This window comes from Bombyx mori, chromosome 3 (assembly GCF_030269925.1).
Source record: "Bombyx mori chromosome 3, ASM3026992v2".
Lineage (NCBI taxonomy): Eukaryota > Metazoa > Arthropoda > Insecta > Lepidoptera > Bombycidae > Bombyx > Bombyx mori.
Genome location: NC_085109.1, coordinates 5,168,163 through 5,195,853, shown reverse-complemented (window position 1 = coordinate 5,195,853; position 27,691 = coordinate 5,168,163). Strand labels below are relative to the sequence as shown.

The window sequence follows — 27,691 nt, the reverse complement described above, 5'->3', positions numbered from 1 at the left end:
TAATTTGGATAGTTTGGCGAGTTATTATTACTTAATAATAATAATAATCTATACTTTAATACATAAAGCTGAAGAGTTTGTTTGTTTGAACGCGCTAATCTCAGGAACTACGGGTCCGATTTGAAAAATTCCTTCAGTATTAGATGCCCCATTTCTTGAGGCTATAAAACATCACGGTAAGACCAATACAAGTGGAGGACCAATAAATAATGTTTCAAAATAGGGGTTTAAAAAGCTCCTTAACATTCTATAATTCAAAAATATCTTCACTTTCTACGTAAATGAAGTGGGGGGGTAAAATTTAGCGTTATGTCAAAGTAACTATTCCACGTGGACGGAGTCGTTGGCAAAAGCTAGTCACTTAATATATTTATAGGAAAAGCCAATTACTTTGCGGTAGGCGGTAGACTTTGATTTAAAACATAGTACATATTACCATATTTAATGTAAAAATTACATTATTATTGATTATTGTATGTAAAAATTACATTAAATTCTTGTACAATTTCCGAGTTCGGTATTAAGCACCTATGCTTATGTAACTATAGAACAAAACGCTTTTTGCTAACGATATAAATATACAATTCAGTAAGTTCCGAGTAAGCTGCATTATTTGTTCAGAGATCAATAAAATATAGAATGGTTCTTTAGTACGCAAACAAAAGTTGACGTTCATTCGCTTTTGTTTGCATTGTCTGTACTAATGTTCTTGTTAATTGTTGGTCCGTCTGTTTATACGTAGAGTACAAATAGTGATTTGGTGGATTTTACGCGTGTTTGCTCCCCGCTGTCAGCGGTGCTCAGATCTAAAGGTATTCTCTGCAGTTCGTGTAAAACAAAATTAAATGTATTGTCACGGGATATTTATTTGTGTTCCTCAGTTTATTCGATGATTTTAGTTTGCGAATTTTCTAACAGCCATGTCTTTGGTTTGAATTATGTCTCCCTTAAAATACATACGTTAATATTTTGAATGTACCGAGCAGAGCAGACTTCTGTTGTGGTCATATCAAGCGATCCCCTCATCTCCTTTTTATCATCACACCTCCCGCCATCGGAGCAGAGTTCATCCATATTATCTGGAACCGCTGCGTTCATCGACAGTGCGTTTCCAGAGATCTTTTTTGCCACGTACCATCCGGCTATGGATTGAGCTCCTCTCCACGGTGTTTCCCGAGTGCTATGACATATCCTTCAAACGAGGGTTGTGGAGAGTATTAAACGGTAGGCAGTGGCTTGGCTCTGCTCCTGGCATTACTGAAGTCCATCGGCAACGGTAACCACTCACCATCAGGTGGGCCGTATGCTCGTCTGCCTACAAGGGCAAAAAAAACATAAATAAATATAATATATATAATAAAATAAATATATACAAATATAATTATAAAGTAAATCAGTACGCCTATTCATATGTACGTCTATTCAGTATAGAGGTTTACAAAAATTCGCGTGGCGTGGATCTGTAGCACTGTTAACTCGTCCCATAGACACAGCCCACTGAATTTCTCGCCGGATCTTCTCAGTGGGTCGTGATTCCGATCCAGTGGTAGTTTTTTTTTTTTACGAGTGAAAGATTACTGCTGGCCCAGAGGCCTTTCCAGTTTCACCAGAACAGGTGGGCGAGCAAAGGCTCAGCCAGGAGGGGTGGAATTTGCTAACAAATGCCCGAGCTCCTCCGAAGGAGACCTAACAACTCAAGAGCAATTGCTTCGCGAATGAATCTACTACCGGATCGGAATCGTGATCCACTGAGAAGATCCAGCGAGAAACTCAGCAGGCTGATGCATGGGTTACGTTGCACGTCGACCTCTTTGTCGAGTTCCACGAGTACGACTACCGGGGTCCCTAAGCCTACTCCTAGTACTAGAGCTGAAGACGTCTAATGCAAAGGTTATTGGATCTGATGGATACGTAAGGACGTGCGGTAGATTCTGCGAAGCACTGCTCTTGCTAGGGCTAGTATTAACAAACTCTCTCAGGTTGAGCCTGTGAGCTCACCCACCCGCCCGGGCGTAGGTAGAATAGCCTCTTAGCTACCAGCAAATAGGTAGGAAAAAAAGTTTACTCGTGCTAATTGGAATTTTTTTTTCTAACCAATTTAAATTTTGACCTCGTGTCTTAAGATTGGCATTGGCAATTGAGCATCTATTTGAGTTCGTATACTCATCTAAATCAGTCAAAAATATACCAATTTACAAAGTAAGTTAATTAGGAAGTCATTAGAATACCGCTTTTATCGCCACAATTAAGATATAATCTTTTAGGTCTAGGAAAAATCTAAGAAATGTGTAGGCTAATGGTATTCTAATTTTTTTTTTCTCCCTTAAAAGTACAACAAAAAATGTTCAAGAAATAAGTACCGGGAACACAGAACGACTAAAAAAACCTTAAAAAATTAAAGCAGTACAATTAAAACAACGACCTTCTGAATATTCGTTTAATATTTATGTCCGTGAAGAATCTTGTCATAGCTTTGTATTATATATTCAACTTTTATTTTTAAATCGTTTTACGATGACGGCGCGTGGATGGCATGCTCCGGCTCGTCAGCAATACCATATTTAAAACTGTACAAATTTTAATAGAAAGAACAATCGCACTTAAATCTACAGACTTAAGGACCAAATCTGTATCTCGGTTTTTATAAGGAGCAGTTCTGTTTGACATAACAAGCGACATTGTCTCTAAAGAATCGTATGAAATATTGTTTAGGGGAAAGTGGGGGAAACGCGAACGCTGGGTAATGCCGAATTCAATGGTTCTAATATGTTAGAAAGATATATCCTAATTTTATTTGCCGCCATTTCGGAGATCACGCCACCACTGATGCCAGTCAATAACATGGGAGACGCGGACACACGTACTTAAAAAGGTATGCATTTTTCAATATTTTGTATGTTTTAGATCTATTTTTTTGGTAAATTCAAGTTAATGTAACTTTATTTCTATCTACAATAATAATTCAGCTTTTACATAGTGGAATAATCACATATTACTCAGCTAAATGATAATGATGTAGTAGGCAAAATAAATTTAACCAAAATTGTTTTTTGACCTTTAATTATTTTCGATTCCGCGGGGTAAAGACGAACACTCTATGTCGGGCAATCTCGAACATTCGCCGTTACCCCACTCCCGTTTGTTAGTACCCCGTTCAACTTTTTTTTAAATATTATTACAGATGCCTTGTACTTACAAAAGAAAGACCGAACTGAAGTATAGTTTAGAAGATCTCAAAAAGGCTATAGACGATGTTAAAACCAAAAACTCTCCCTGCGTAAAGCAGCAGAAACATATAATGTTCCAAAAACCACTAATGTAATGAATTGACCATGTAATGAAAGAAGTTAATACAGCCATGGTTGGATGAAAACTTTTATTTACAGACGATCAGGAAACGTAAGAAATCAAGAAGAAAACGGAAAGATGGCAAAAAAGGAACCCAAATAAAAAGACTGAAATGTAATGAGAGAACACCTTCAAACAAGAAGTATGAAATATTATTAAAGAATTTGAACAATATTAAAAAAGACTTTAGTGACTCTAGTCAAAATACGAAAAAAAAAAGAAAAAGGCGAAAAAGAAAATAAAGACTACTTTTGTATTTTTTGTAGAGATAAATATATTGATCCTCCCGTTGAAGACTAGATTGTGTGCTATGTGGGCAAAAAATGGGCTCACAAGAGTTGTACTGACGGACAGTCAACATCGTTGGGTTTTAAATGTGATCTATGTCGTTAATAATGTTGGTTCGTAATCACCCCACTTGGTGTTCGTATTTACCCGACTGATGTCGGGCAAAGCCGAACACTAAGGGTTTTGTTTTTCTTTCATATTGTTGCAGTTTATTAAAAAAATATAAATGATGATTAGTGAATAAGTTAGACAGATAAGTAAACTTTATAAAAAAAAAAAATTTAAAAATCTGTGATTAAATTCCATTGTTTTATTTAAGTTTTCCCTTAGGTGTTCGTATATCCCCCACTTTCCCCTACCGTTGATACTGGAACAAACCGTTTTCGTGGACAAGTGAAACTGTTTTTTTTTTTTTTTCTCCAAGCACGTAATAGTTAGTGGAAGTGATGAGTATACCTGATAAAGATTTCGGGTTTTCAAATTCTGACTAAGATAAATCCTGATCTTAAAAATCTGTTTGTTGTTTTACAACTCATTGAAGTCGTCGTGGCCTAAAGGATAAGACGTCCGGTGCATTCGTATATAGCGATGCACTGGTGTTCGAATCCCGCAGGCGTGGGTACCAATTTTTCTAATGAAATACGTACTTCACAAATGTTTACGATTGACTTCCACGGTGAAGGAATAACATCGTGTAATAAAAATCAAACCCGCAAAATTATAATTTGCGTAATTACTGGTGGTAGGACCTCTTGTGAGTCCGCACGGGTAGGTACCACCGCCCCGCTTATTTCTGCCGTGAAGCAGTAATGCGTTTCGGTTTGAAGGGTGGGGCAGCCGTTGTGACTATACTGAGACCTTAGAACTTATATCTCAAGGCGTGTGGCGCATTTACGTAGTAGATGTCTATGGGCTCCAGTAACCACTTAACACCAGGTGGGCTGTGAGCTCGTCCACACGTCTAAGCAATAAAAAAAAAATGTAATAATTATGTCACCAAATGAATTTACAATCAATTACATTAGTGACGTATAATGGAGGACGAATTATTTAATTACGTAAAACGAAAATCGAAAGATAATCGAGATATACACGATCAATACATACAAATCTTATCTGACAAATTATACAAGAATTCATTCCCACGAAGTAGCGTTGTGAATTCACAATTTAAATATTTGTAATGATAGTGAAATAAATTTTTTTTTCACGATAATACTGTTTAAAGTACGTGAGAAATTTGTACGTAATCAGACATTACGTAGCGGAAGGCAACACTATGTTAATGTTCCTGACAATAACAGTTTTTATGATAATGATGAAGTTCTGAATGTTTACATAAATATAAAATTAAAATAACTACATATTATTTTTTTTAGTGCCCTAGATACGTACTCACATCCTAATGCACGTACCGTCATCCACATCACGACGATAAAGTTTTTATTTAATTTTGTATCACGGTTGTCCTTGCAAGCCGAACTAAACCTTCAGTTTGCCCCGCAAAGACAAAATCTAACCAGTGAATTCCGTGCAACCTAACCTAAACATCAGCCCACTGAGTTTCTCACCGGATCCTCTCAGTGGGTCGCGTTTCCGATCGGGTGGTAGATTCTGCGAGGCTTACATAAGTTTACATAAGTATAATAGAACGCAAACAAATCAACAAAGGCACACGGATTTTTTTTTCAGTTAGCAAGATCAAAACTTATAAAACAAATGCAAATAACTCGACTAGAAATCATTAGGTTTTTGCGATAAATTCTCATATGTAAATAGTCATATTAATAGATAAATACACGCAGTATACATAGCAAAATGACGTGCTACCAATATTATTTATACTAGTTCCTGGGAATATTATTTATCATTAACTTATTATCAGTCAAGTGGAATGACCGAGCGGAAAAAATCTTTCAGAGATTTTGCCTTATCGTTCATGGGATTTAATAACTTATGTTTTTACCAACGGTAGCAACATATAGCTGGCTATACTTAGTCTGGCCATAAATACTGTTACAATTGAAAATAAACAAAATATTACATTTGAATTTGGAATCTGTCATTTTTATATGATCGCCCATTGAGTTTTCTCATTTTGGCGCCAATACATTGTACAATATTTTGCGATATTAAAATGGAGTGGGGTGATAAAGAGAACCGAATCGCTGTGATTGCATTACACAAAGGTAGGTATGGAGCCAAATGCAATTTTTAAAACTCTCCATACGCTTGGTATTAGTAAAATGTTTGTGTACCGGGCTATTAATAGGTGCAATGAGACCTCCTCTGTTTGTGCCAGAAAAAGATCTGGCCGTCTACGTAGCGTTCGTACGAAAAAGGTGGTCGAAGCAGTAAGGGAAAGAATTCGAAGAAATCCTGTCCGAAAGCAAAATATTTTATCTCGGGAGATGAAAATAGCACCTAGAACCATGTCGCGTATTTTAAAAGATGATTTAGGACTTGCAGCCTGTAAGAGCCGTACTGGTCATTTCTTAACTGATAATTTAAAAGAGCATAGGGTGGTAAAATCGAAACAACTACTGAAGCGGTACGCAAAGGGAGGTCATAGAAAATGTTTGTTTACGAATGAGATTTTTTTTACAATTGAGCAACATTTTAACAAACAAAATGACCGTATTTATGCTCAAAGCTCTAAGGAAGCTTCCCAATTAGTCAACAGAGTGCAACGTGGGCACTATCCGACTTCAGTGATGGTTTGGTGGGGTATTAGCTATGAAGGAGTGACTGAGCCATACTTTTGTGAAAAAGGTATCAAAACATCGGCACAAGTGTATTAAGATACCATTCTTGAGAAGGTAGTGAAGCCCATTAACAACACCATGTTCAATAATCAAGAATGGTCCTTCCAGCAAGACTCGGCGCCAGGTCATAAAGCTCGGTCTACGCAGTCTTGGTTGGAAACGAACGTTTCGGACTTCATCAGAGCTGAAGACTGGCCGTCGTCTAGTCCCGATCTTAATCCGCTGGGTCCGCTGATTTATGGTCAGTTTTAGAGAGTACGGCTTGCTCTAAGCGCCATAATAATTTGGAGTCCCTAAAACAATCCGTACGATTGGCAGTGAAAAATTTTCCCATGGAAAGAGTGCGTGCTTCTATTGATAACTGGCCTCAACGTTTAAAGGACTGTATTGTAGCCAATGGAGACCACTTTGAATAAGCTTTTTATACTTTAAATTGTTTTATATTTATATATTAAACTAACACACTGTAAAAGTAATAAAAGTTATTTGCATAAAAAGTTTTTTCTTTTTAATTGTAACAGTATTTGAGTCGACTATTATCAAAGCCGGCAATCTGACTTTTGGACAATGATTGGTAAATCAGAAAAACGAATTATTGACTTTGTATTCCATTGGCAGTCACAAAACTCTTCGGAACGACATCTTAGATAAATAACAGGTTAACTATTAACCTTTATTTAATGCAGGTTTTGAACCGTATTCTTTGAAGGAGACGATTATATTCAAATCAATCTGTGTTGACATATCAATAATTTTTTTTTGTCCAAATGCACAGATTGCCACCTTTGATAATAGACGACTCATTTATGGCCAGACTAAGTATGTTACCACAACTAAGGGCGAAGCGCAACTGTATTTGCGAAAATTATACGACAGTCTTGTCCATTTCTGTCGCGAAGTAATCATGCGTTCCGGCTTGAGGACATTCATGACTCAATAATTAAAAGTTTGTCACTTACCAGCAACTTAGCTGGGAACCCGTCTACTCACTTAGAGCAATTACAGTAATTTGTTTTCTAAAGTTTGCCACCCTAACCTAAAGTTATTAACTAAAATAGCCGATTAAATATACAAAATAGGAATACGATTAAAATATGCATATCAGAAATAAGGAGCAGAACATATTTCCTGGATAAAATAATAAATCGTGATTCAATGTCATTTATCATTCGCGATAGTCGGTTATCGTGTACTCACTGACTACTAGAAAAACGAATTATTCATTACACACAAAGGTAGTTTATCAGGAAATGCGTTTTCCTCAAGATAATTCTTTCGTCAGCTTCTGTTGTTGTACGTATGAATTTATTTATTGTTAATTTGATTAAAGGATTATGTACCAGAAATTAACGGTGTCATCATGTTTATCTTCATAAGGCCACGTCACAGATGCGAGGTGGTCTAGTTATTTGTAAAAAGGGCGTTTAAAATTCGTGTGAAATTAGGCTCTCTGCGTTTGTTCTATTTGTCTACAGTAGATGTCTACAACGTGAATGCCGCAAGCTTGATATTTTATCCAGGAAATATGTTCTGCTCGTTATTTCCACCAATGGGATTACCGGACCCCATACCTACATATATATGTATACTTTCGACCTTAAATCTAAAAGTGCGTAACGGAATTCATGTCATAGACGTCGTCTATGTCCTTCGGTAACCATTTCGGATCAGTTGGGCTGTGAGTTCATTGAACCTATACTACAATTTTTTATTGCTTAATGGGATTGCTGGACTCCATACCTACATATATAACGAATCCGAAACGGTTACCGAAGGACATAGACGACGTCTATGATGTGAATTCCGTCACGCACTTTTAGATTTAAGGTTGAAAGTATAACAGTTGCTTCAAACCTGACTGCTTCGCTATAGAAGTCATCAGGATATTTGCCCGTGTGGGCTTTTATTTGGGCCTACCGCCATTAAATGCCAGTTGGCGATCGTAGTACGCTAGTATAACAACCAGAGAACGCTGAAGCTCTTTGTCCTGTGATTCTCTAGTTGTTATTCTAGACGGACATTTAGTTTAACAAGATTTCATTACCAGCCATGTAACTCCTTAAAAAAACAATCATCATAGTCGGTTGCTTTTGGCAGAGCAGTCGTGGTCATGTGGAATTCTTGTTTATTAAAACCTTGACAGAAGTTTTCCATAGTTTGCGAACTGAGGCCTGACGCACGCACTTGTTAAGTGGAGTTTCAGAAAGGTCTTTCACCTGATCAGTCCAGCGCGTGGGGCTTCGTCCACGAGATCTCTTACCATTGACCCTACCATGAACAACAAGTTTCTCGATAGACTCTGCTGGCCGTCGCGATACGTGTCCAAAATATCGAAGAATCCTGGATTGCACTGTTGACGACAACCTTTGAGAGATATTTAGTTCTTTTAGGATCGAGGCGTTGGTGCGATGCTCAGTCTAAGATATACGGAGCATCCTTCTCCGGCACTACATTTCTAATGCATCGATCCTTCTTCTTTCTCTTTCTTTCACAGTCCAGGTCTCAACCCTATAAAAGAGATGGGGAATACCAGTGTCCTTACCAGTCGGGCTTTGGTGGTCTTGGTGATATTCGGTTCTTCCATATTTTTCCGAATTTATCCATGGCCGATTGCGTTATAATAATGCGCCGCTTAATTTCGTCCTCCGAACCACCACTGTTACTCATTAGTGAACCTAGGTATTAGGAAGGTAATGTGATGAAATGACCACACAGTTTGCAATCTCGGTAATCTCCGGGGTATTCTTATTGCTTCTGTCCACTATCATCATTTTGGTTTTGGGCCTGTTGATACGGAGACCAATACTACAGACCAATGCTTGTGCAGAGTGGTATCGTCAGCACAAAGAAGATTGCATATGTTTTTGCCACCAATGGGCACACCATCAGTCCAGTCATCTAGAAAAAGCAGAAGAAAACAATAAACATATAAAAAAGAGCAAAATTCAAATCCCACTACTATACATACAATCTTATTACCCCGTGAGAAAAAAATATTCACAACTGTTTACATTGCTTGTCGATCGATTCATAACTATAATAGATAATACTAGAATGAGGTTTAAATAATTTTTACCAATGACCCGTCAATCTAACGTCAGTTTGTTTGTACAATACTTATGTGCTCCGAAAGTTACGATTGTAGGAACAGGTACCTATCGGAAGATAAACAGCGTTCGGATGATTTATAACTCTGAACTGGTTGAGTTCGATGCGAGAGGTGACCTAAATTTTTCGGTTTTGACAGTCCCCATGTTTACTTTCAGATGAACGTGCGAATGATGCCAGCCTCGTTTTTTTTTCTTTTCGATTCTTTATAAGCAGGAGCACACGTCCCAGCTGATATTCGGCCGTCTTCGTGGATCGTGGATATCAGCTATGCAGTCATAGCCAATTCGCTTAGTTTTAGGCGTTGAACACACTTCTTTTACGGAGTATTTGGGATTTCTCGAAGATTTATCGTTATAATTGAGTTAATAATAGTTTTGTTTTTTTAATCAAACTACCTCAACGTCATTTACAGTTACAGCTACAGGGGTTACATAAGGGGGCTACAGTTATTTGTTTTTTTTTCATTACACTGACGGGTGAATGAATTCAGGGTCAATTTAGTGTTAAGGGGTTTCCCACATTGAGACAGGCGTCCAATCCATTCAGCCTCAAGATACACTGATGGAAACACACCTGATGGTTATATCTTAATAGTTGAATTTATAAACAACCATATAATCGTTACGTAATTACAAAAAACAATCGACCTTGCCTCGGTTTGAACCTCATAATCGCATCGCTCTATCTCGTCGCTCTTTTGAGTTCATTATTTAACAAATCTCTGTCTATCCCATAAAACGATCAGAGGCGTGATGAAGCACGATGACGCTAGAACAGATGCGACGCGCCTACAAAACGTTATCGGTTATTGCTTATCGCGATACCGCCCGACGCGTCGGCGTGTTCGTCACTGGACGCGCGTTTTATATTTCGAATGTGATGTGCCAACCCTAATGTAGAAGAAGCAAAAAGCCTAAGCAGTATTCGAGCATATGCATAGCATAAGCAGAATTGTACATGGAATGTTTCAGAATGTAATTCTATTTAGTCAAAGTCGATGGCGAAATTATATTTTAGATGTCTATTTGAAACCGTAACCACTTAACACCAGGTGGGCTGTGAGCTCGTCCATCCATCTAAGCAATAAAAAAAAACTTAAGCTATTTATTCTGACTACTCTTTGTAATTGTTCAGATGGATGAAACAAGACCACGCACTGTACTGTGTGCTAAGCCGAACTCATAGACGTCCTAATGTGAATGTCGGTACCCATCGTCAGTAGTGAGGTTGAATATACCCTCCATGACTGTTTCGTGGAAAAATAGACAAGATGGTGGTACTTGTTACCGGGTAAGCTTCCAAAAAGCTCTACCACTACTTAGACAATTTTTTAATTTTACCGGATTGATTATTATTACACGACATCATTCTATCATTTAGTAAGTAAAGCACGTTATAACCTTGCAAAAAGTCATGTCTGCTAGCGGGATTGGAACACAGGCACTGTCGCTTCGCCCGTTTCGCGTACACCGGGCGGGCGTCTTATCCTTTAGACCAAAATGTTTGCAATTCTCAATTTTAGGTGCATAGCCTGTTTCTGTCTCCACTTAATAATTCAAAACCCAACAATTCTCAGGACGTTGACATGTGCTCAACAATATATAGCAGTATTTAGAGGCTAAGGTCAGATGAGCTCAAGCTATGGTATATAAAAAAGCGGTTTAAGCTACCCTCGTTTGCATAAAAATAATTTTAATTTTAATGAGCTATTTAATAAAGCCGTTCCGTTACATCAAAGTCAAACTGAGAGAGCTAGAATGGCTGGCGGCTACCAAAACCCATTCACCGGTACAAAATTGTGTTAAACCTCCCCTAAGGGGCTTCGCTTTCGGGATAAACCTATCTTGTCGCCGTCTCAATAGAAAAACGTCCTAAGTGCGCTTCCACACAGCCAATACAGTGTTTTATCTTCTACGCGACAAATACTTTAATTGCACGTCACACAACAAAATGCCCGGTAAAATTTAAGTTCTACGTGAAGTAATATTCTGTGTTATATTCCCTAACTATAAGATTTGTTTTGGTTTGTCTCAGAAATCGGTCTTTAATAGGTCGATCAATGGTTGCCTTTGAAGTGGCGCTTCTGCATGCAAATTTCTAGGGAATGGCAAGCTGGGAGGAGTTTTCAAATTGTATTTAAAAACACTTGTTTTTAAACCGTATGTATGTATCACTGTATTACAATAATTATTGTCTGGCAGAAAATTTTGTAGCAAAATTTTAGATTCGTAGTTTAATTAAAAAAATTAGATATCGTTCTGGTTTTTACTTAGAAAATATTTTATGTGTAAAATTTTCCAAAACAATGCGTTAAATGAGTCGTCTATTATCAAAGGTGGCAATCTGTAGATTTGGACAAAAATTTTTTATTGATATGTCAATACAGATTTATTTGAATATAATCGTCTCCTTCAAAGAATACGGTTCAAAACCTGATTTAAATAAAGGTTAATAGTTAACCTGTTATTTATCTAAGATGTCGTTCCGAAGAGTTTTGTGACTGCCAATGGAATACAAAGTCAATAATTCGTTTTTCTGATTTACCAATCATTGTCCAAAAGTCAGATTGCCGCCTTTGATAATAGTCGACTCAAATACTATAAAATATTATATGAAAGAAATTTTTCTATAGTGCCATCTCTGAATTTTTTTAAGAACTTTTTGAGACGTTCTTGTATCGATTAGAATGTTTGATCTTTCTAGGAGTAGTTTTAGTTATTCAATAACTTACTAGATGGCATTACAAAACATATGACGTATTTTCTGTTTCTGTTTAAAAATCTCATTTAACTAGACAAAGATTGCGTCGGTTGATCCCTTTGTCAGTTTTCCACATACGGTAGCTATTAAAAAATAATAAAAGAACATAATTTAATAACTTTTATGTCAACTCACAGTAGCATTAAAATTAAACTATTGATAGCTTTTTAGTATAGTCTGCAAAGAATTTTTATTTTAGGTATTTCATTTAATATGACATAAGCATTTATTTTATTGTATCTATTTATTCAGTATTCATTTCGTATTTATCCGTACATAATAATAAGTAATCATATTTATATCACTAAAATTGAATTTGGCCACCTAGTGACGTGTTGAAAAACTAACAAAATTAATCGCTGGATCTCACACTAACAGTACCAAAATAATTCAATAGATGTCACTGTTAAAAAATCAATTAAATGTAATAAAAATCTTATAAGTACAAACGTAATACGATACATACGAACTTTTTTAGTTATCTATATTATATTAATACGTGAAGCAAAAACTTTGTATCCCTTTTTACGAAAATTGCGCGGACGGAGGAGTATGAAATTTTCCACACTTATAGAGAATATAGAAAAGAAGTGCATAATGCTAATATTTTTTTAAAATAATGCATAAAATATACATTAAATCAATAAAGAAAACATTACACACCCTACATACCATGTATTTGACGCACACACGCATGCATACTATATTTTATTGTCAAACTTTTGTTCTTGACGTCTATGGTCAAATTGAGTATAGATTAAATATTGTTTGTCTTTATTAATATTTTTTTATAGTGTAGCCTTGGCGAAATTTGTGATTATAGAAGTATAAAATACAATCATAATAGTGTACAAACTTACAATTCTAATTATAGTCGAATTTCGACTAGGTACTGCGGGACCTCTAGTTATATTTAAATTCACACTGAATATGAAAAAAAGGCTAAAACCTATCCTGGAAGCGTTCGCTCATTATGGTGTTTATTTTATAATTGATGAATATTGCTCATTAAATGCAGAGCTTGTCATTGCAAAATTATTGACGTTTATGAAAAGTGATTGACTATAGTTTCAGTTAATCTGCTGACTTGACCAGCGGCGACCATTATTACTTATTTATGGTTCGCTTGTTTGCGTTAAATCTTTAGCGGTTTCTGTGATAAAGTGATCGATTTGTTTATGGTCGACTTTAATTTTTAAACTACAATGGTGATGGTCGAAGTTTGTGGTTCATTCAAAACGTACCTATAGTAGGTACGTAACTAATAAATTATATTGGTATATTTAGTTATTAAAAATTTAAACAGATGTTACACACCTAATGATATTGGAAACGTAATGAAAGTGAAATATTTTTTTTGTTGATGTGATAATTTCCATGTAATATAATGTATAATAATATAATAGTAATGTAATACCTAAAAGAAAATCGCCATTAAAAATATCCGGTGATCGTTCTTTCGTAAATTAACCCATAGACACAGCCCACTGAGTTATTGAGTTTCTCGCCGGATCTTCTCAATGGGTCGCGTTTCCGATCCGGCGGTAGGCTCTTGCTAGGGTTCGTGTTAGCAACGTCGTCAGGTTTGTGCCCTGTGAGCTCACCTACATGTTATGGCGAAGCTGAAATAGCCTATCAAGACTATCAGCATAGGTAAAAAAAAAAGTTAAAAAAAAAACAACTAAAAAGTTTGTTTTTTTCCATAAACTACAATGCGGTGAGTCCTCATGTGAATTTAAAATGCGGAATTGAAAATTATTAAAAATCAGCCAAATCGCGTCCAACAAATCTTTTCGCGTTACATCGCGGGCTCACGAAAACTGAAATTACAAAAACACATTACGTGTAACACATAAATCGAGCACACGTCATCCGAATTTATCTTGCAAACATCACAAATTCCTGTTGACACAAGTTAATTTATCTGCGGTGTCAGCCAATTTGGCAGGCGAGGCTACTTAATCAGATTCATTACCGTCCAGTCAATGTCGGCAAACACGCGAGGGATTATTGTGTTTGCACTGTCGCTCGCACCGAAGGCTTATTGCCTCGGAAATCGATAGCCCGATAATTTGGTCCGCCAGTGTACTGGTGATATCACGGTACGTTTGTTTTTGGGAAATACACTTGGTTTTAGGGAGGTTCGATTTGTTGAAACGTTGGCTGCGTTTAGTTTCATACAAACGCATCAAGGACATTTCTTCCCTGAATACCAAAGCACTTTATTTATGTTTGACCAGATCTAAATCTACAGCAATCTTATTGGTTTTTTTTTTAGAATTATGAATTACTAGCTCTGCCCGTCCGCTTCAATGGCCATTTAAAATTAACATTATTATTTCTTACCCCCACAAAGATTCTCATCATGAACGCCCCCGCAACTGCTGTAGGGAGTCCAACACTCATATAAATATTAGCCTATCCATTAAGTACATGTATTTTCTACATGGGTACCAAGTTTCAAGTCAATCGGATGCACGGTTAAGTAGTTATAACGGAACATCCGTAAAAACCAGAGTAGATTTATACATTAGTATAGATAGATTAGTATAGATTCTAAAAATACGAAAGCAGTAGGTAGGTATCATTTTTCGTAATTTTCAGTCAGTCAGCAAACAATAAATTATGAATATAACGAAATAAAACAAAATTATTTTATTTTGAACGTTTTTGTTGATTTTTCGTATCCGATAATTTGCAAGCGAAATAAATTGTCCTTTCGTAATAAGGTAACACTTTACAAAACTTGCATGCGCCCGGTCATGACCTATGCAATTGTAGTGTTCGCTCAGTCTGTGCATCTGCACCATGATCTGCATCTGTGCGTCATTTAAGAGAAGGCGGCACGACACGAAAACTTTCTTGGCGCGGCCGCCGGAAACTACCTAGTCCAGCCATAAGCTCTGTTACAGATGAAAATGGTTTTTTTTAGGTTATTGTATTCGTCTTTGATACCGGAGTAAATGCTTTAATTGACCGGACGTATTGGAATCAGAGAAAATCAAGTTGAATGAGTGTACATTCGTTACATGATTAGACATTCGTAGTTCGTTGAAATGTAAACATATTAACGGTCATGTAGCATTTTAGACTCTATTTTAATATTTTAGACATTCCTGTTCATCGTATACTTAAATTATTTAGAAGAAACATAAGCGTGGAAGTTGTTTCATAAGCTTAGACAATAAATAATCTATTCTTGCTACACATACTCTTGCTATACATATTTCCCTAAGCGATTCAAATCACGACACCTCGCGTTGGGGGTATAAAAACAAAGATCCTTCAAGATTAACCCCCGTCGCCTTGTCTCCCCTGCAGTAAAGGCGTGTTCTCTGCGGGGGGCGGGTCGCGCATGCCCTGTAATCACGGGCCGACAATATGGCGTCTGATGGATGGATGTACCGGCAAGGTCAAAGGAGTGATATAAAACAAATTGTTTTTCAATTTCTATCACTTGTCTCCTATTGTGTCGTAAATTTTTGACTAAAATGTTTTTTTTTTTGAGGCTAAATGCGGACTCGTGGCTCATCTGATTCGGTACTATGTGAACTCTGCTACCCATAATAAAACATCAAGAAATAATGTACTAAGCTTAGTATAAGTGTATTTGCTTGTCTCTGTATAAATTCCACGGTGTTTTCTCAATCACTCTTCTGGTATGAGGTGAAAATCTCAATGATTTGTTCAGATCGGGCCGTCAAACTAAAAATATGCTCTAACACCACGAAATGTGTTAGTCTATATAAATATAAAAATGAATTGCTGTTCGTTAGTCTCGCTAAAACTCGAGAACGGCTGGACCGATTTGTCTAATTTTGATCTTGAATTATTTGTGGAAGTCGAGAGAAGGCTTCAAAGATAGATAAATATGAAAATGCTCTGAATTAAATAAAAATAACAATTTTGTTTTTCCTTTGATGTGTCCCCCGTCGGACGGATTCCTTTTGTTTGTTTTAAGTTCATTTTATACAAAAATTTAGGTCTTTTATTTATCGATTGAGGCACTACGAAGTCTGCCGGGTCAACTAGTTAATCAATATAAAACGTAATAATCACAGGAGGTTTGGTAATCACAGGACGTCTCTTAATCCTGAAAGTAGTCCTAGTTGATTAATAGTTAATAAATACTTATTTTCCTAGATGATCCTCGTAGGATTTGAACCGCGGAAGTCATCATCGAGTAAATTCGAATAATATGATTACATGATAATAACATATTTGTGAATGCGAAAGCTTGTTTGATTGTTTGTCCTTCAACGGAGTGATACGCTAAAATGTTTTATTAATTATTTTATTTTATTTTTTTATAATAAAAAAAATTGTCGATAAAATGTATAATTTTTTTTATGGTTACTATGTTAATTGTAAATGAACTAAAGGAGAAATACCTTATAGGTTACTTATAAAATGTTATTGTTCAACTTATGAGGGTTGATTTGAAAATCTGTAGTCGAAATCACAAGTACAAAAATTTACCTTTTTCAGGACTAGTACGTTATTGATGTGTGTGGTTTTTTTCCGATAATAATTGCGTGTAATTCTATGTACACATATTATGTGTATTCACATTGGAAGCTCTTGTAATTTCAAAAAGTCCGAATTGTGGGTGTATGGCCCTGTGTCTTTTTGTCGATTATTGTACGTCAAATGTAGCTTGATACGCGGATTTGTTGGCATAGTTACATTTCCAGGATTAAATTCTGTTTGAGAACATCGATATTGAAACGATGTTGGAAACTATATTTTTTATTTAAACCAGCTGTCCCACGTATCGAGCTATATTTGACCGACTATAATAACGTCAGCAAAATGATTATAATTTAACGGGAACCCCTTTACCGGTCATTACTGCTTATTATTATTTCACATTTTAATATTTTACGACTACGTTTGATGTCGATGTATCAAATTTCAAAAACTCATGAGTTTATGCCCTTTTTTTTTTTTTTTTTTTTTTTTAACGCTGGGGAATCCATTTACGGATACCCGGTTGAGGGGGGTAACGAACCGGGTTATGTCGGACTCCGGCGCCTCCTGAGAGGAAGAAGGGGAGAAGAGAAGGGCCGAGGTCCTTCACCTCCCCCAATTTCTCACAGGAGACTACGCCTTAAAAAAGGCGCGCGAAGCACTTGCCCCGCAGAACGACTACCGACTAAACCCCATCGAGCTCCACCACACCGACTACACGAAACTTACGGTACCGCGATGCGCGCCGAAAGTCTCGCCTTAGGCGGTACCCGTACTAATGTTAAGACGGGATTTCATCCCCGGGAAAATCCCGTAGAACCTCGTCTCGGGCGACACACCGTGAGCGGCGCACAGGAGCCACCTTGCACCGCTTCACCACCGGACCAACAGTCGAGTGCCGGGCGCCCCCGCACCCGGCACTCGATAGTCCCTACGAGGGCTGAGCGGCGGCCTCTCGCACGCGCCGTCCACCCCGCCTTCTGCGCTGAGGAGCCGAAGAGGGATCCCATTCCCTTTCGCGCTCCTCAGCCTCACGAAGCGCCATGACCAAGTCACAGAACCCAGCCATGGCCTCCCACGAACTCCGGTCCTCTACCATACGGGCGACGATAGCCCTCAAAGAGAGGTCCTGCCCCAACACCGCGACGAGGTTTCGCCGCGGGTGCTCCCACCGTGGGCACGCTTCTAGCGCGTGCTGAGCGTCATCGTTCGGGTGCCCGCACTGGTGGCAGCCCGGATGTGGCTCCCTTCCGCAGACTCTCCACAGATACCTCCCGAAGCATCCATGCCCCGAAAGGACCTGGGTGAGGCGAAAGGAGAGCTCACCATGTCGCCGGTCCGACCATGCCTCCAGCACAGGCACCAGTGCCTCGAGCGTGCGCTGACGAGTGGCCGAAGTTCGGCCGAGCTCCTCCAGCAAGCGCTCTCTCCATTTGGCATACGCCAGACCACGCGCAGCACGCCTCCATCGATCGACAACCGACGGGCCGGGTGTCTGTTCGCGAGTCGAGGACTGTCTTCTCCGTCGGTATGTCGCGGCCAAGATTTCGGCCTCGAGGTCCCACGGTAAGGATCCGGCGAGGGCACAGGCTACATCCTGAGAGATGGTACGGTACCCCCTGATGACCCTCACCGCGAGCGCCCGCTGAGCTCTGAGCAGCAGAGCCGCGTTTCGCGCGGTAAGTGCGGGCGACCACACGGGAGCACCGTACAGGGCCATACTGCGCACCACCCCCAGGTACAGTCGCCGGATACCGGCGCTGCATCCACCGGTGTTGGGAAGAAGACGGGTCAGCGCACCCGCCGTCCCCATCAGCCTTGGAACCAGCATTTTGAAATGGTGGTCGAATCTCCATTTACTGTCCAACACAAGGCCCAAATACTTGAGCTTCGGCTGGACAGCAATGGTGACACCCCCGACTACGAGATTCGCGCCTTGAGGCGGCCCCTCCCGAGCCGAGTGGAAGCACACTGCTTCGGATTTATGAAGGGCCACCTCGAGGCCGAGTCTCTTTATTCGACTCACCACAGTCGCTACACCTGCTACAGCCAGGATGGCTGCTGACCGGTAGTCGTCTCCGCGGGCCGTCACCAGCGTGTCGTCAGCGTAGCAAACCACTTCGACGCCACGCAGGTTAGCCCCACGGAGGACCCAGTCGAAGCCTATATCCCACAGGAGCGGACCCAGTACCGACCCCTGTGGAACCCCCCGCGACACTGTTTTCCGTCCCCACCCACTCCGCTCGGGGAAGACTACAGCCCGCCCTGAGAGATAATCTTCGATCAGATTGCGGAGACCGGTGGGCACGCGGTGAAATCGTAATGACTCCATGATCGTACTCCAGGGGATCGTGTTGAAGGCGTTGGCTATATCGATTGACACAGCCAATAGCACGCCCCCCCCAGAGCACGCCTGGTCGGTGAGGTCACGGACGCGCAAGACCGCGTCCACGGTCGACCGACCTCTCCGGAAGCCAAATTGGTTGGACGCTAGATTCGGCCCAATATTCTCCAGGTGCTGAACAAGACGCCCGGCAACGATACGCTCAAGGAGCTTACCGGCCTCGTCCAACACGACTATCGGGCGATACCCGGAGGGCTCATCTCTAGGGCGACCGTCCTTCGGGATGAGCACCAGCCGGCCCGTACGCCACGGCTCCGGGAACCTGCCCTCTCGGAGGCACTTACTAAAAAGCCTTCGAAGTGCAGGTCCCAAACCATCTTCAGTTAGGGCCAGAGCCCATGCCTTGCTCGACAGACCGTCGGGGCCGGGCGCCGTGCGCTTCGAGCGCATCTTCGCCACCACCGCCTTGAATTCCGCCTGGGACACACCTTCCAGCTCTCCGCCGTCAGCGACCTGCACCGTTGCCATTACAGGAGGGACGAAAGCCGTTCCGGATGAGTCCGGAAATAGACCCCCGACCACCCGGTGCAAAGTCTCGGGCGGCAGTGTGCTGGTCGTAGGGGGAGCCCAAGGTCGAAGCGCATTGCGCGCCAGCCTGTAGGGCCGCCCCCATGGATCGCGATCGAGCGAGGCGAGTAGATCGTTCCAGGCGGCTTCCTTTGCCATCCTGATGGCCACGCAAAGGGCCCTCACCGCTGTCCTGTACACTACGTAAAGGCGGTCTTGCTCCTCCGGGTCTCGATGCGTCCTTCGACGTCGGCTCCGTTGGTACGCACGACGACTGACGTTGCACGACTGGCGCAGGTTGGCGATTTCCTCAGTCCACCAATGTACGCGGCGCTTAGGGGCGAGAGCTCTGATGCGGGGCATGGCGGCATCACACAACCGCGACATGGCCTCGCGCATACGTTCCGCCCCCACGCGTACGTCCATCGGCTCGCCAAGTGAGTCGAGGCGCCACGCCTGGACGACAGCCGCCTCGTGCAGCCGCTCGACATCTAGGCGCTTCTGGGCCCAACGAGGACCCTCCGCGCCTCCAGCGAAGAATGAAGATGTTGACACCGCTCCTGGGGTCAAAACGATGCTGAAACGGATGTAGCGGTGGTCGGAAAGCGTCTCCTCACCAACCATCACCGCCCAACCGCGGATGCGACACGCGACGTCCGGCGATGCGAACGTGACATCCACCACGGACCCGCCTAAACGTCTCACGCATGTGAATTCCGTGCCGCGGTTGAGTACGACGAGACCGCTTTCGACCAGCCACTCCTCCACCGCCCTTCCTCTGGGGCACGTCCTCGAGGAACCCCAAGCCGATGATTTGGCATTGAGGTCCCCGAGAACAAGCATCTGCCGGGAGTGCGACCTCCTAGTGACGCGGCTGAGCTCAAGGAGGAGGCCTTCAAACTCAGCAAGTGTCCTGTTGGGGGAGAAGTATACTCCCACCACGATCATCTCGGCCCAGAGGACGGCGACGAAGCTGCGACCCCTCTCAACGACGGCGAACTCGGGCGGAGCGCCCACACAACCACGACGGATAATGGCAACCCGGCCGTCAAGGTCAGCTGCCCAATCGGGACCCGTAAGGACCCGGTATGGCTCTGCAACCACCGCAAGGTGGGTCAATCCCTCCACCATGCTCTGAAACAAAAGGTCTTGAGCCCTGGCGGAGTGATTGAGATTCCCCTGGAGAACACGAAGGACGTCTGTCATGACTGGGCGTCCATCGGTGTCGCCGAGGCCATACCGGGCCGACTCCGCGCGCTCTCAAGCGTGACGAAATCCTGCCGTCGTTGTCTCTGTCTCGGGGGCTTGGCGCAAGCCTTGCCCCCGGAGACGTGGTCCGCCGGTCTGCCAGCAGAGACACAAACGGTGCAGTGCGGCGCCAGCGAGCAGCCAGAGGCCACGTGACCGGCCTGGCCGCACCGGTAGCAATCCCGGCTGCGGTCAACTGACGACGGGCAACGTGCGCTCACGTGGCCCAGCTCGTGGCACCGAAAGCACTGCAGCCTCCTGGCCTCCAACAAATGAGCGCGGAGTACGCTCCAGCCAATCCTCAGCTTGGGGACTGCTGCGATTTTCGCAGCTGTTGAGACCGGGCATCGAACTAAGACTTGGCCCATCCCGCCTGGACCGGACTTTATTTCCCCGACCTTGATACTCTCAGACGGGCACCCCCCGATTTTGGCGAGCTCATCGGTGATCTCCTCACGCGACACCGAGTCGTCGAGGCCACTGATGCGCATCGCTGCAGTCACCGATGGCCTGGAGATTTCGACGCCCTCCGCGGGCAGAATTTCTTTCAGCCTATTCGCCAGGAGATCAGCCTTCTCCACTTGATCGCCTCCATCTACCACCAGGACCTTGGCACCGGTTAAAGAGGACCGAATCCTCTGGACCGGGATGCCTAACGATTCTAGGTCGATCTTTGCCCTCGCTTCCGCAAGGACGGACCGATATGTAAGGCCGTGGCTTGCGGCTTCTGGCTGTAGTTTTAATACCACAGCCTGAGTACGCGGAGCTCGAAGCCGCTTCTTCGTCCTCTTCTTTGAAGACGGTGCTTTCTCCTCCGGTGGAACAGCTGCGGCTGTTCTCACGGCCTCCCCCCTTGACTTAGCACCCCTACGGGTGACCGTGGACCAGCTTTCGGTTAAAACAACTGGAGCCGGAGGGAAGGCACCCAGTTCGGACAGGGGTGCTAGCACCGTGGTCTTACGTCTAGGGCCTTGTGTCTTCTTATTCGCGGAGGGCGGCAATGCTGCTTGTACCGATGTTGATTCCAGCGTAGCATCAACGATGAGAGGAGGGTCTGGCGATTTCTCACAGGTCTTCCGTCTATCCGCCGCCAAGGGTGGCCTGATGCGAGGCTCCGGGGGCAGCCGCATCTCCAGACTCGCAAAGCGAGCGTCAACCATGGTGCCGACGGCACGCATAATGCGTTGGACACGTAGCTCCTCCTGGTCCTCTGTCGTGTTGCTTGAAGCTGGGGCTGGAGTTTCGACTGGGTTGGACAACGTCAAAGCCCGTGAGATGCGCGCCAGCTCCTTGCGTACCTCCTGCAGCTCCTGTCGGAGCTGTAAAATCTCCTCCTGCTGACCGGCGTTTACCGCTCGCAGCCTTTCCGTCTCTTGGGCCGCGGGACGGTTCGCCAGCTCTTCTGTGACCTCCATTATTGTCACCGCCAATTCCTTTAGGGCACGTTGATACGTACTCTTCAGGTTGCCGGGCTTACTGCATACCTTCAGGGCCATCGCGGCACTCTCCTTCAGACGACACTCGGGATCCTTTTTAGAGCTCCCTTCCGTGGTTTTTGCGCTTCTTACTTCGCGCATACTACTCATGCTACCGGTGGCCTTTATCTCAGAGCGCTGAGTTTTAAGACACGTCTGTTTGTCCACAGTCAGACCAGTGGTCGGCAGACGACCACGCCCTCTCTTTGATTGCGGCATGACACCACCTTTGCCAGTAGAGGCTGCTCCGTCAGAGCCGGAACTGCTTCCAAGCTCGTCACTACTGATCGTCAGTACTCTTTTTCGCTGTCTGCGTGTCGGCGAAGAGCGGGCCGACGAATGGGCCGACCCAGCTGTGGCCATGCTATCGTCCGACACGAGAGCGGTTCCGGACGATCTCCCTTCACTGTCCTTAACGGACCCTATAGCTACTACGTCCTTCGCGGACTCGTTCTTCCTACTTATGTCCTTCAAGGACCCTGCTCCTTTTTTGACGCCGTCCTTCCCGGACCTTATCTCAGTGCAGTTTGTGCCCCCCCCAGAATACGAGGGGCTGCGCACTACCGACGAGTCGGTAGTACGGAGGGATTCTCCCGCTTGGCGGGTACCCTCCTGGGGTATTACTCTTTGCAAACTGGACATCTTCATTGGTTTCCCTTTGTTTTTTTGCCCGGGGTGCGGTCCCCTGGGACACCCTAGCGACCGGTCGCCCACCGGCCATGCATCCTCTCACCGGGTGTCAAAGCTTAGGATTAGGATTGAAATGAAAAGAAGAAGAAAATAAAACAAATAAAACCAAAAATAAAAACCAAAGGCGAAGAAAGACAGGATAGAGAATAACACAAAATGATAAACCAAACAGTAAAACGAAGAAAGTTACAGATTACAAATCAAAATATAAATAAAACAAATGAAGATAACAAAAAGACAGTAAATAAATCAACGAAATAATCAAAAGGAAAAGAATAAAAGGTGGAGGCCCACGCATCTCCAGGAGGACCACCCTTCAACAAGTGAAGGGGGAGGAGAGCTTGGAACCCCCGGAGCTGGTTTTGGTCCACGTCGTTCGGTCTCTCTCGTTGTAACAGAACGAGAGAGACCGGACGATACCCCTGGGAATAGAGCCCAGAGGCCCGTTATCCGCCACCTACGGACGCGCCCGGTAGAAGTCCAGCAACTCCCGCGGGATGAGTTTATGCCCTCCGTGATGCTTGTTTGTGTTTGTCAAATATTAGTGATTTTAATATTTAATTTCTCACCAGGAACAAAACACTAATAGTGGAAGGGAAAAGAAGTTGTTGAATGAAATTGACTGTCGTAATAAAAACGTGGCTTATGAACAATAAGCGGCCCGCTCCGGCTCCGCTCGGGTCTTTAACAAAAATTTGAACGATATTTGACGTTGTTTTATTTTTTTTTAAATAAAATAACACTTATTGCGGCATAACTATAATAGTTAGACATATGCTGTGACGCTTTTTGTAAATAATAATGTGTTCTACAAAGTCGTAGTACATTTTTTTATTCTATCATCAATAGTTTCCGCTTGGCACGCGATGTAAAGAATATTTTAGGTAATTTTTTTACACCTTGGGTTACATTATTGGAGTTTTAGTAAGGATCCCTAATTTTTTTCAAAAAAGATTACAACCAATGTCACTCGGGAATAGTGTAGGTTTCAAACAGTGAATGAATTTTTCAAATCGGTTCAGTAGTTTCGGAGCCTATTCAATACAAACAAAAAAAAAATTCCTCTTTATAATATTAGTATAGAAGTATAGATTAATAAAGATTACTAAACGCGTCATACCAAATAATTTTTCAGTTCAGATCGAAAGTTTTGTTCTAGATGATTTCGTCGTCTCTTTTTATCGGTACACAATTCGCCAACAGAGCAGAATTCATCCTCACCAACTGGAATCGCTGCATTCATCAACAGTGTTTTTATAGGCATCATTTTTGTCACGTGCCGTCTGACTTTGAATGTATTTCCCTCTGTAGTATTTACTAAACGCTCTATTCATCTTCAAAGGAGCTTCGAAAAGAGACTTTAGCAGTGGGCGGTGACTTCATTAATCCTCTCAAAATTACTGACATCAAAGAATAACGCCAACAATTACCGTCAGGTCGGTCGAAAGATCGTCTACGTTATAAAACTATCAAAAATAGGACCGTACAAAGCAGATATTCGAAAAGTTTCAGTTATTTATTTTCGAACCTAAGCAAAATTATATTTGAAGTAAGAAATTTGAGAAGCACCGTCGTCATCCACGATGCGTTGACCGACCAGTGTTTGTGACAAAAAAACTTTCCACTTTTGTCGTCACAGACGCGAGTGGCTTACCGGCCCGGTTTTTTTGGCCCGTGCACGATAAAATGTTCTTTTGTTGCGGCGGTAGCTATCCGGCTGTGTTGTATCGATAGTTTGGAATATCGATTAGATATATCCTTATAATTTTGAGGATTATTCAAACTTTTCTCAGTGTCTAGCTAAGCGGTTCACTCATTTGTACTCTTTCTCTTTCGAATAGTATTAGCTCTTGTTATCTTTTGATTTTTTTTATTGCCCTTGTAGGCAGACGAGCATACGGCTCACCTGATGCTGAGTGGTCACCGTCGCCCATGGACTTCAGCAATGGCAGGAGCAGAACCAAGCCGCTGCCTAGATTATTTAGTTACGGGGATTTAGTTGCGGGATCTAAGCCAAATTGTACAAGAACTAGACGGCCTATAACTATACTATTATATATGTATTCAACTAAAGACGTTTTGTTTGGTTTCCTATCCAGCCTACCGAGGACTTACAATGATGAGAAAAGGTGGTGGACAAATATCTGGAAATGCTTAGTGGGATCAAGAGTTTATTTACGTTTTTTTTTATTGCCCTAGTAGGTAGGTGAGTTAGACTTCAGCAATGCCAGGGGATTGCCTACCCTTAAGTACTCTCCACAATCCTCGTTTGAAGAAGGACATGTCATAGCGCTCGGGAAAAACCGTGGAGGGGAGCTCATTCCAAAGCCGGATGGTACGTGGCAAAAAAGATCTCTGGAAACGCACTGTGGAAGAACGCAATGGCTCCAGGTAGAATGGATGAACTCTACTCCGATGGCGGGCGATGCGATGGTAAAAACGAGATGATGGGATCATCTCAAACAATTCCTCAGAGCACTCCCGTGTACGTTTTTCTTTAATTAAACAGCTAGCTTGTTACTACGAGTGCCGTGAACGTATACTTATCAACGCCAATAGTGTCGTGAAGTAGATAAAGGTGACTATGCTTTATCTTTTTCAATTGAGCTGAGCAGATGAGCTTTCATGCCGATGTCAAGCCGCAGTCCAAACACAACACAGCGTGTAGGTGTAAGCCCGCTTAAGCAATAACATGATACTTTATCTCAAACTCTTTGACAGATTTGTGATTCACAACAAAACACGTCATCACTTTGCGAATGAAATAAGCAACATGGATGTACCCGACTGCTTTGACATAATATAACATACTCATACTTAAGAAAAATGTAACACCGTCTTGAGATGATATATTTTGAACTAGTTTTTAGAATTATTATTACTGGTGGTAGGACCTCTTGTGAGTCCGCGCGGGTGGGTACCACCACCCTGCCTATTTCTGCCGTAAAGCAGTAATGCGTTTCGGTTTGAAGGGAGGGGCAGCCGTTGTAACTATTCATGAGACCTTAGAACTTGTATTTCAAGGTGGGTGGCGCATTTACGTTGTGGATGTCTATGGGCTCCAGTAACCACTTAACACCAGGTGAGCTCGTCCATCCATCTAAGCAATAAAAAAAAAATAGTTTGTACATTAAAATTGAATACACCTAAACAATATTTTTTTACAATTTTTGTCTGTCTGTCTGTTTGTTCTGGCTAATCTCTGGAACGGCTGGACCGATTTTGACGAGACTTTCACTGATAGGTAACTGATGATATAAGGAGTAACTTAAGCTCCTTTTTTTAGACTAGATTCGCCCCGCGGCGTCACCCACGGTACGACAATAGCCGCAGGTAACATCGCGGGACTCAGTTATCAATCATAAAATTTAATGTTTCCGAAGCGAAGCGAGGGCGGGTCGCTAGTATTTAATAATATCGATACAAATATCGATACACTACTCTCTCGACTTGTCTTTTTGCGGCACGTAGTACATCATTGTTTGTAGAAAGAGCTAAAGATATAAATAATATAGCATGCGTAAAAGAGACAGAAGAATCCGTTTTCATTTTATTTGAATACAATAAGGCAGTTTTCTTTGTTAATTTTCGGCGTTTTTATTCGATATTAAATTGAAATCAAATTTTTTTTTAAATAAGGAGATTGTCACTCAAAATTTACATATGGTTTAATGTTGTTATTTTTTAATTGCAAAGTATGTTTTCTAGTATTTCTCTTTCAGCTGTGATGCTATGGTACTAGTACACAAGCACCGATGGTTGCTAACCATCAAAAGCTGTCTATCATTCTCACAGACAAATGAGCTAAATAAAACGTAATCAAGAGGGTTTTTTTTGTTGGCATAAGATTCTTTCTCGATTCGAATCGTGATGATATGTCGATAACGACGATTAATAGTCCTTCAGTCGTTGGAGACGAGTTAAAAAGATCGCATGACATACAATTTTTTTGAAATATATTGGAAGTACGATCGGGGAAAATCCGATCTCCACAACCAAAGTATATTTAGCAAAGTTTTATGAACTTCGATCGGGAAATGAACCTTGAAGAAATCTTATAGTAGCTGTAGGAAGGCTTAGGCCCGCTCAGTGGAAAATCTTTCCTTCCGTCATTAAACATTCCAAAATTCATACTATGGAATTAAGCCGCGACAAATGTAGGTAATAATAACGTGCATTCATATTCATTAAACTGAAGTCGTATTAAGACGTAATTACAAAGGAAGATATTGCAATGTGGAGCGGTAAATAAGGTAACTTTAATAAGTTTGGGAAGGCTTAAACGACAAATGGAAGATCTTCCACCGAGCGAGCGATATTTGCTCGGTAGACCGACGGTCCGAACGTTGTTGTTCGGAACTTATATATATGCAAGCTTATCTTGAAAATGTCGTAAGTGAGATTCGGGTGTCTGTCAATTATCTTGCGTTGTATGATGGCTTCCCGCCTCAGTAGCTAAGTAGTAATAAGAACTATACGAAGTACTGCACTGGCCCATGAGGCTTGAAGTACATGTCTCTACAGAATTTTAAGCAACTAAATTTTAAAAAAAATGATAGTTTTGCTTTATAACACTTTGTTGTACCGTCACTATGGAAGTTTTTCTTGAACATCTGATAAGTACA

The 27,691-nt window shown here is 41.9% G+C and overlaps 1 protein-coding gene across 1 annotated transcript; it reads right to left on the bottom strand.

The window, feature by feature from the left end:
• Nucleotides 1–20,855: 20,855 nt before the first annotated feature.
• Nucleotides 20,856–23,018, bottom strand: LOC119630719 (polyhomeotic-like protein 1). Its single transcript, XM_038021084.1, has one exon. It carries the CDS (start codon nucleotides 23,016–23,018, stop codon nucleotides 20,856–20,858), a length of 2,163 nt encoding a protein of 720 aa, XP_037877012.1.
• Between the last annotated feature and the right edge of the window lie 4,673 nt (nucleotides 23,019–27,691).

Bases quoted from the DNA above. Each gene is read 5' to 3' on its own strand.
- LOC119630719 (XM_038021084.1), bottom strand. From the start codon at position 23,018: ATGTCCAGTTTGCAAAGAGTAATACCCCAGGAGGGTACCCGCCAAGCG.